The sequence below is a fragment of the Delphinapterus leucas genome, chromosome 5 (assembly GCF_059928025.1).
Source record: "Delphinapterus leucas isolate spDelLeu-1000000601 "Yukka" chromosome 5, BTC_Dleu_Yukka2, whole genome shotgun sequence".
Lineage (NCBI taxonomy): Eukaryota > Metazoa > Chordata > Mammalia > Artiodactyla > Monodontidae > Delphinapterus > Delphinapterus leucas.
Window position 1 is genome coordinate 71,992,980 of NC_143133.1, and position 11,118 is coordinate 72,004,097.

The window sequence follows — 11,118 nt, forward strand, 5'->3', positions numbered from 1 at the left end:
GTCTTGAGAAAAACATGCAACACAGAAGCTGATATGAAAGAAGTTTCTTAACATTTTCATGATAATTGCCTGACCTGTACAGGGATGTGAGCTCGTGGTCCCTATCATATCTAGTACTTAATTGAATTGAATAAGTACCCCAGGAGTTCAGTGGAGAGGGAGACCATGTCTAGTTTGCTCTCTATCAATGGACAGGGGGGTGTTGAAATCTCCAACTGTAACAGTGGATTTGAAATGGAGCTGGACCTTGCAGGGCCTTCTCAGGGACAGACCCCTGTGTCCCTGGCCTCTCATTTGTAGAAAAGCTTTAGCCTCCTAGGGCTTCCCCAAGTTCCAAAGAGCAAATTCAATCACAGAAGTGACAAAATGTAGAAACAAAGGAAAACAGTCAAGCAAGACAAAATAATAATAGTTTATACAAATAGAATGACCATATGGTCCAGCAATCCAACTCCTGAGAATATATGCAGACAAAACTATAATTCAAAAAGATACATGCCCCCCTGTGTTCATAGCAGCACTGTTCACAAGAGCCAAAACATGGAAGCAACCTAAATGTCCACTGACAGATGAATGGATAAAGAAGATGTGATACATATATACAATGGAATATTACTCAGCCATAAAAAAGAATGAAATAATGCCATTTGCAGCAACATGATGCAACTAGAGATTATCATACTAAGTGAAGTAACTCAGAAAGAGAAAGACAAATACGTGATATCACTTATATGTGGAATCTAAAATATGGCACAAATGAACCTATCTACAAAACAGAAACAGACTTGTGGTTGCCAAGGGAGAGCGGGGGAGGGAGAGGGATGGACTGGGGGAGTTTGGGGTTGGTAAATGCAAACTATTACCTTTAGAATGGATAAACAACAAGGTCCTACAGTATCGCACGGGGAACTATATTCAGTATCCTGTGATAAACCATAATGGAAAAGAATATAAGAAAAGAATGTACATAAGTGTATAACTGAGTCCCTTTGCTGTACAGCAGAGATTGGAACAACATTGTGAATCAACTATACTTCAATTAAGAAAAATAATAGTTTAGCTATAAAAAAAAGTCAATGACCTTTAGTTCTTCCTCAAGGGTATAGATAATACCCTGAGTCATAGCCTTGAGCTGTTTTGCAGATACTAAGACCCCACCAGGTGGAGGAAGTTAAGTGCATGCTGACCCCATGAGCACATAGACTCCATGGTTCGAACCAGAAGGTTGATGATTCCTGAAACATCACCCTGTTTCTTTGCCATCAACCAATCAGAGAATTGCGCATGAGTGGATCACGCACCCTGTGACCCTTTCCCTCACCCTGTCTTTAAAAACTCTTCTCCAAAAACCGTCGAGGAGTTCAGGCCATGTGAGCATGAATTGCCTGTTCTCCTTCCTCGGCACCCTGAGGTAGATGCTGTCTGTGCTTTCCTTCACCACAACCCGGTGTCAGTAGATCGGCTTTGTTGCACATCGGGCCAGCAGACACAAGTTAGGTTTGGTAACAGATTTGCTCACTTCTCTGTACAGCTCTGCCAGGTTTTTCCTCACATATTTTGACAATCTATTGTTAGGTGTATTCACGTTAGAATTATTATATCCCCTTCAAGAACTGATCCCTTTATCATTAAGTAGTGCTTTCTTTATCCCTGAAGTCTCCTTTGTCTGAAATTAACATGGCTACTCCACCTTTCCTTAGATTAGTGTTTCTCTAATGGCGTATCTTTCTCCATCCCTTTAGCTAGCAGTTTTATTTGTCATACCAAAAAAGACAGCCCAAGTGTCTGCTGACAGGTAAATGAGAGTATCCACACAATGAAATTCTACTCAGAAATAAAAAGGAATGCACTTTTAATACATACAACAACATGGATGAATCTCAAAATAATTATACTGAATGAAAGAAGATACATCAAAAATAAAAGAATGTGTTGAACGACTGCATTTATATAAAATTACAGAAAATGCAAATGAATCAATAGTGACAGAAAGAAGATCAGTGGCTACTTGGGCAGGGGAGAGATGATGGGTGGGAAACATAGATTGCAGAGAGGCATGAGGAAATTCTGGGAGGTGATGGATAGTTATCTTGATAGTGGTGATGGTCTCACAAGTCTGTGGTTCAGAGAGCCAGAGGACAGACCAGAGCACTCAGAACATGGAGAATCAGGGGCCTCCATCATTATACAGGCCTACAGAAGTATGAACTGTAGTGCAAGATTGTTGGTGAGCACTCTGAACTTTATACAAACTCTGAACAGTTGTAGAAAGAGAATGAAAATCACCTTCGGTTACTCATTGTACCAGAAATCAAGGAGGTGATGACTATTATAGCAAAGACTAGGATGGGAAACAGAATTAGATACTCAGGCTGATCAAATGGCCCTAAAGGAGAACTAACACTTTTTGAGCACCTGTTCTGTACGAGGTACAATGAGAGCTGTTTTATATATGTCATCACTCTGTGTGTTATAGTTTTTACAAATGCTATCTCTAACCCTCACATCAACCCTGTATATATCACTACCTCCAGTTAAAGATAAGGACCAGGAAGCTTTTATAGGTTAAGTGACTTGCTTAAGGTCAATAAACAAGCAAATAGAATAATACAAGGTGTATAAAAGATAAAGAGTAAATAGGAAGAGTGGGACCAGAACATGCCCAAGCATGGGGGGGATTTTGAACATGGAGAGTTATAAGAATATCCTCGTATTTGATTCCCTTCTTAATATCAAGCTAAGATCCCCAAGAAGAAGGGAAACTTCTGCACATGGGAATTAAGACTGTGAAGTTCAGTTACTCCTCCCACATGAAGATTTTCCTTTTACTTCCAATTTTAGAGAATTAAGGTTCAATGTTATTAAGAGAACTGGTGGAGTCCTGCAAATGACCTTTTTGTTTGGCGGTCTCTCAAGATGGAGTTGGAAAATTTGGGTAAACTCTTCTATGACACTTGGCTGTGTTTCTCAATAAGAGAATATGTTCTTTTACATATTTTGCATGGCAAATCAATGTTGAGGAGTATTCAGGTGAGTGAAAGAGGTTGTGAGGCGCATTAAGAGCTGGGGCTTGGACATCAGAGAGTATATTTTATGTTTTGAGAGAGTCAAATGTTGGGAGAGGCATATGGAGGCACTTTTGTGGAGATGGGATTATTTATTGAACTGCTTTCTGATGATCACATAGGCAGGAATTTGATAAGCCTTTGCATTTAGAACGCCAGAGGCAGTTTCATTATTTCCAAGAAATTATCTCAGTGTCTATGAGAAAAAAGGCCACAGAGGGCATGCCCAGACATTACACCATCTTAGAAACATTCCTTTGGACTCTGAACTTCTTAAGTTGTCTCCCAAATGTGATAATCTGATAACATAAAATGATGATATTCAAGGGTTATGGCTTCAAGTTCAAAGAGTATTAGGAATTGGAATAGAGTCTGGAATGATCCTGGATAAGATATTTGAGTCATAAAATCAGCCCCTTAAAATTTATATAGGTCAAATTTATATAGGTGAGCCAAAGACCTTGACCTCTTAGCTTAATGATACACATTCATTTTGTTACTTTAGAACCTGAATTGGTTTTGAGAACATTGGTTATTGGTTATTGGTATTTCCATAATCCAAACAGTAATCAGGATGAAAGGTTTAATTCCCTACAAATGAAGAGTACAATATACTTTTTTTTCAACAATACGCTGGTTATGTTTTTTTCTCCTCCACCAGTTTCAAAAATCAGGTATTATTTCATCTCATTGATAACATATTTATCTCTTGGATTCTGGAATTTAGTATGTTAATGTGAGGCTGTCACATCTGGTCTTTCAACCTAACTGGAAACTCAGTAAGATGTTGGTGCTGATACATTTTCAGGCACTTTGTGGGCACTCCAGAAATACTGTTTGATGAAAGTGGGATAGTTTAACTGGAGACCAATCCCCTTGTTCTCAATTTTTTTAAACTGATTTTTCCATTATTAATGCTGTACTCCAAGAATATGGGAGGAATGTGGTCATGAAGGTTAAATTCATGGCTGGCTTCTGTTTTGTGAATTGCATTGGCCAGTACCTCCTCTGGGTGTTTTCCCAACGTGAAGCTTATTGGTAACATCACAGATGATCAGCATCAAGAAAGGAAATCAGCTGACACTGAGCTGGTTAGTCAATGTGATCTTTCACCCTTACAAAAATGGGCTTTCCACAGTCAAAGCAACTTTTCACTGGCTCTATAAACTGTCACCATATTAAGATATGTGAAACATGATTTATAAAGGTGCTATAGGCCAATTGCTTGAATGCTTTCTGAGAAATCTCTAATTAATCATTATCTTTAGATGAGTGCAAACACCTATGTAAATAGATACAAATGATTCTCTGCTTATGAATTATAGTGGGCTAGGAGTCACATCTACTGCAATACTTATTTAACATTTTAAAAGATAACTTGAGATTTGGACAAAAACAAATTTATCATTTGTTTCTAAAAGGCTGTTATTCTCAATTTGTGCCAAGAGTAATAATAACTAATATTTGCAAAGTACTTTAGAAGTTTATGAAGTACTTTTCACATTTTAATAGCTACTGTTTATGATGCCAAATACTGTGTTAAGTTAGGTTCTTAAGATACATCTTTCCTTTAATCCTCACAGTTCTGAGTAAATATTACATTATCTAGACATTTCCTTTAAAAAGGCGTAGGATAAAGGAATCAAAAAAGAACAAAGGTCAGGAATAGGATGGCACTTCAGGGAGCACCTCTCTTACCAGCTTTTTCCCTCGAAAATGGGATTTCAACGTCAGAGTTACCCAGCCATAGTCACAGAATCATAAAATGGGACGGGACGCCAGAGGGGACTCTAGTCCCCAATAAGAACTGAAAATGTGTGATGATTACAGGAAAACAAACCCCAAAATGCTATGGAGAAAAGAACTCTGAATTACATCCAATTAGATTCAGGGCTTACAGTGGACCTCCATCATCAATCTGTTTCATTCATCTCTCCATGGTTTTATTTGCTAGAATTCCATTAGAACTTCAGATAAAGGATTTACTCATTTCACATCTTTTTATCCCCTCCTTGGCAAGCTTAACATATTTCCTGATATTCTGGGAGGTAGAAGTTCAACTTGGGAAAGGAGGATGGGACTACACCTGCATTTTATAGGGATATTTGGTCGTTAAATGAAATGTATTCCTCCTAACCTCCAGTTAGCTCTGGAGAATTCATCTGCCTTAAGGAGATATAGTCAGCGTTTCTCTATCTACTGTTATGGTGGGATAATATTTTGACATATTAAGCTTTTACCTGTCTCTATTTTCCTTGTGTCCTTTCTGTTCAAGCAGAAAGTAAAAGCTCTATGTTAATTGTTCCAGGGGAGGCACATGGCAAGGTAGAAAGCAGAGGCAAGCAGAGGCGACTACAAGTCTTTTTGGCTTTTGTTTTCCAAAGGCCTGAATCTTTAGAGGAAAGGAATTTCTAGATCTAGATAGAGAGTTTTGAAGAAACAAAAGCAGGTAAGAATTTTCTACAAACTGAAAGACTGAAAAGAAACATTCTCTGGCTAGAGGGGGTAAGGGACACACACACACCACACACACACACACACACACACACACACACACACACACACACACTTTGATGCCTTGTCAGGGTATAAGATTCTAGAGCTGCGGTATAAATCTAGGAAAAGATAAAGGAAAGCCCATGAAAAACTGATGTTAAGTGTAAGTACCCGTACATCCCACCACAACTGATGCTAGCAAAATGGGGGCTCAGAATCAGAAACTGTGCTGAGTTATAAACAGTAGAAGGTTATATCTCTAGTACACTTGAATTTGTGGGTTGAGATTCACATCTACCATACTAGTTAGAAAACACAGTTATATCATGTGGATATGTGTAGCTTTAATGATGTTCGTCAGAGTTATAGCAAACAAAATGGAAATAATCTAAATGTTGTTTGATTGAACAGATTATAATATATTAAAATTATTCAACTATTTAAAATATTATTTATGAGATTGCTTAATTATGTAAAGATGTTCAAAATATTCTGTGATATAAAATTATGTTATGAAATATTATGGACAGTAAATCCAATTTTGAAAGAAAATATATATGTAGGCATAAAGAATAAACTTGAAGAATACATATTACATGAGGGACTTTAATGTTTCCCTTTACATTTTTCTTTAATTCCTAATGTTTTACAAAAAACAGGCATTCCTTTTGTAATAAGAACAATATGATAAAAATCATAAAATAAAACGCAATTAGTTTACACTTTGCACTGAAAATACTATACACTGCTTTTACGGGAAAGTTCAGGGAGAGAAGACTCCTGTCCTTCTCACACAATTCTGCTGCTGTGGTGACTGAAATAGTAGTCCCTTCACCTGCCAGGCTATTATAGTCAAAATTATGCTTAAAACAAGATACTGGAGAAAGAGCAAAAAATAAATGAAAAAACAAAAAAATAAAAGCATGAAATGAAAGAACTGAAAATGAGAAAAACTAAATATGCATAATTTGAGATGGAGAAAAATGACAAAATCCTTACACTTTCTATTTTTAGCATAAGATCTTATATAAAGTAAGTACTTAGCAAAGAGTGACCAAGACTGAAAATAGACAGGGAAAGGAAACTGTCTAGCACTCCTGAATATAAAAAGGAAGCTCTGGCTTATGAATCTGATACATTTTCTAAATAAAACATTGGTGGATTACTTAAGGAACTCCAAAATGTAGATTATTGAGTGTTGGAATGGATGAGAATTTATTATAATAGGAGGGTATGTGGAGTTCTGATAAGGAGTCCTACTTTGATTTGATAATAAGGAAGTTTATATATAATATTAGCATATGTGTAGTCTACATTTGGAGGAAAACCAGATAAGAAGATGTAAAATGTATTCTGTAAAAATAAAAATTATAAATATGGCAACACTTAATTTGCATTGTTACATATTAAAAGTATCTGAACTACTTATTTCTCAGTGCTTTTCTGTAATTAGTAAAAAAAAATACATAAATCAAAGTAGGTAATTTAAAATCACACATTATTTAGTACTTAAATACTTCCTAGTATCTCTTGACAAATCCATATAAGATTAATGTAAGTTATAGCAATGGGAGATCAAATTACATTGACTTTAAATTCCACATATTATAACTTAAAATTCCACTAAGAAACTCCTTTTATTACATTTGCTCTGATCCAACTGCTTTACTTTCAGCTCTTTCCTTGAAACTGAAAACAAACCTGGAATTCTTATTGACATAAAACATTAGCTCTCCACATACTCATTGTTTCTCGGTCTAGTCCATCTTTTAAAGTTGTACTTACCCTTGGGAATGTCACTGAGTTTATTTCTTTGAAGAATGAGCAACTTTAGAAACGGAAGCCCATTTCTCAAGCTGCCTCTGTGGCGTTTCACCCACAAGGACTTAAAACTGAGTAGATCCAATGACACGGAGTGAATGGCGTTGTTGCTGAGGTTTAATATTTCCAAAGCATGAAAATGTGCAAGAGAGCTTAAGGTTATTTTCGATATGAGATTGTTACTGAGGTCCAGGTGTCTTATATTCCATTCTTCTTTTTTCCTGTGAGTTTGTAAGAGAACCCTAAAGAAACTGGAACTTACATCCACTATGGCTGCTATCTGTGATATGTCCACAGGTATTTCATGCTTTCCGGCAAAAGAACAATTTGTCAGAAGATATCCGTTCCATTGGCACTCGGAATTGAATAAAATACTGCTTTTTCTTGATGGGTTTGTCATTGTGTCAGTAAAATAAAGACCTATAACCATGGTAACGACTCTGAGACGTAGGTTTTTCATAATGCCTGGAGAAAGAAAAATTGACTTATTCAAAATAACTTATGTAAAAACTAATAGCAAATAAGCAGAAATTTTAATTTTCAATTTAAGATTCAGGAAAGTTATCTTGCCTTGATTGCCAATTTACACGGATGTTTGATTTCTTAGACAGTGGGGCAAAATGTAGCTACCAAAATGGTAAACAGCTATAGTGTAAAATTACATTTATGCCACAGTTTTAAAGAAAGAACCCCTCCTGATTTGTCAGAAAATGTGTACTCACTTGGGCCTCACCTGTGTCTGCTCTTCCAGGATTACTCACCCTGCAGTCTGCTTTGGAATGAGGGAAACCTACCAAGATTAAAAACTTCTCTGCTTCCTTCCTGGTCTTCAGTACCGAGCAAAGTCTATTATCCTTATTTTACAGCACGGTAATCAGCCATGTGCTTTATCACATGAGTGACAAGCCATACAGTTACACCAAACCGTGGAACTGTATCGGTGGAAAGTTCAACTCATGAAAGAGACTCGATTTTTTTTAATGATTAGAAGAACTACAAGCTTTGTCTTTGCGGCTTTTGTGGCTTTTCAAATCCACTTGAAACCATTTAGATATCTACGTTAAAAAAAAATGGGTTATAAAAAGGATGCTCTCCCTAGGACCCATGAAGATATAATTAGATACAGAAACTCAAGTATCTTTTTCCCCAAAGATTCTTGAGAAGCAATTGAAAGCTTTAAAACAAGTATCTACAAATCACAATGCCTGAATGTATGCACAAAAAACAATTTTAAGAGTAGATGAGGAGGGGTGGGATAGGGATGGTGGGAGGGAGGGAGACGCAAGAGGGAAGACATATGGGAACGTATGTATATGTATAATTGATTCACTTTGTTATAAAGCAGAAACTAGCACACCATTGTAAAGCAATTATACTCCAATAAAAAACAACAAAAGAGTAGATGAATAACTTTTTTGTTATTTGTTTTAATTACTAAATTCCATTAAAAAATCAGTGTGTGTACAAATAACCACATTACTTGGCACGTAGGTTTACAGCAAATTGTCCCTTCTGTTCTGTTCCAATGGCAAATGGCACCACTCTAGTTCTCATCACTAATCTGCAATACTAGAACGGGCTAACTGGTTTTCCTGTCACTGCCTTTCAATTTTCCTTCTTGCTTCATCCAATGAAATTCCAAAGGATTGCTTCCCCATAGTACTGTTTTCCCATATCATATCCTCATTCAGAATCCTTAAAGGGCTCTGCAGTGCCTACAGTCCAAATCCCTCAGGTTGGCATCCCAGGCTTTGTATTATTTACCTAAGTTCATGAACTAGTTTTAAAAGTACATGTGGAGCAACTACAAGATGGGGCTTGTGCACCTCGGTATATATGTAGATCTCATGCAAAAATTAGCTTTTACTTCACTCCAATTCCAAGCCCAATGCCTTTTCCTCTCCTCAGTCCAAATCCTACATATGTCCTTCCAGATCCATCACAAATCCTATGACCTGAAGACCCTTCTTCCTGCTTTGGCCTCTATTTTGTTCAGAAATCTTTCAGTAAATATTTATTGAATGAATGAATGCATGTTAGTAACATTCAGTTTGACAGAATATCAGTACTGTCCTGTATGGCTATTGCTTTGCATTGTGTCTGTTTTCAACAGCCCAAAAGACTATAAGCTCCCAGATGGTAAGGGCCATGTTTTCATACATACATACATATATATATAACTTCCCCCCATGTTTTATATTTTTAATAGTCTTTAGTCTGTCATAGGACTATGCTATCTATATATCTATATATAGGGCTATATCTGTATTATCTACCTACCTATCATCTATTTATCTCATCTATGTATCTATATATTTTCCCCCATGTTTTATATTTTTAATAGTCTGCAGTCTGTCATAGGGTTATGCTCTGCTTGGGTAAATGAATGCATGCAATGGATGAAATTTACCATGTAACTTTTTAAACTTTGGTTTCATACAAGGTCAAATCTGCCATATTTTGAAAGGCATCTAAGTTCCAGTGCACATGGCTATGAACTGCAAAGGTGCCCTACAGCATGGAGGAGTGATTTATTTTTAAAGTGTGCCTCTTGTGCAATACCAGAAATTCAATTTACCATGTAACTTTTTAAACTTTGGTTTCATACAAGGTCAAATCTGCCATATTTTGAAGGGCATCTAAGTTCGGGTACACGTGGCTATGAACTGCAAAGGTGCCCTACAGCATGGAGGAGTGATTTATTTTTAAAGTGTGCCTCTTATGCAATACCAGAAATTCAATTAATTTGTAGAGTCAGAAAGATATTTGTTACCATATTCAAAGCTGCAATCATTACATATGTAATTATATAGCAAGCTAATGTAACAACGTCAGCAACAAAAAAAGATTCATCATTCATAGGCACACTACAATACTGAAGAGAAACATGGTTGGAAAAAACTTCTTCTTAAGGGGACTTAAGTAAGACTTTCACTGACCTGATTCTTTCCAAGTTGAAGAGATTTATCTATAACTAACAGTTTTGAGTTCAAAACAGCTGGATAAGGATAATCTTACGGCATAAAGTGAAAGGTATGCGTTTGTAAATTTAAAAAAATATTATATATATATAAAACAAACTTATATGTATTAGGTAAGGAACACCTGAGAACTCTAGAAAAATTTTCTGAGGATATTGGAGACAATTACGTGGAATGTAAATCTTTAAATGGACATATTCAAGCTGAAGTATGAGGAAGCAGAAATACTGGGTGTGTCAGACAGTGAGACAGGGAGAAGGAAGTAGAAAAAACAAAGTAGAAAGGAAATGAAGAGTTCATTCCTATATAAAAGAAAGAGAAGTTACAATAGTTAGAAGAAAAAAAGCAGGAGAGGCTAGTTTTGCTAAGATGTAGAAAGAACACAACAGTAACACTGTTTCTAAGGCATACCTTTGGTCCTTAGGGATTTTTCAAATGGATCTCTCTCTGAATCAAGCCAGGTGGGGATTTTAGACTTGAGCCTTTGAGGCTCCACCCATCTGCCCTGGAGCCTGCCCTGTGGCAAACCTTCAACCCTTTCATCTCCAAGCTCTGGCCTCTTGCAGAGGGGACAGCAACAGACAGCGGTGCACATTCCCCTGGGATACTGGGGGAAAAGCCAACAGAGCGAGGCCTTCTGCAATGCAGAGGGTAGGAGTTTCCAGACTGGGTCTGTACAACTTCTAACTCTGAGCTCCAGGATTCCAGAGAGATTACATAAATACTGGCGGCGTCCAATTCTCAAGCTGTATTTA

At 36.8% G+C, this 11,118-nt stretch overlaps 1 protein-coding gene across 1 annotated transcript in view; it reads right to left on the reverse strand.

The window, feature by feature from the left end:
* The window catches only part of LRRC66 (leucine rich repeat containing 66), a 28,178-nt gene extending 17,117 nt beyond the window's left edge, over positions 1 to 11,061 (reverse strand). The window contains 2 exon segments of the mRNA XM_022564442.2: positions 7,347 to 7,847; positions 10,775 to 11,061. Of these exon segments, the coding sequence (XP_022420150.2) occupies positions 7,347 to 7,847; positions 10,775 to 10,958 (685 nt within the window). The 5' untranslated portion in view covers positions 10,959 to 11,061.
* Between the last annotated feature and the right edge of the window lie 57 nt (positions 11,062 to 11,118).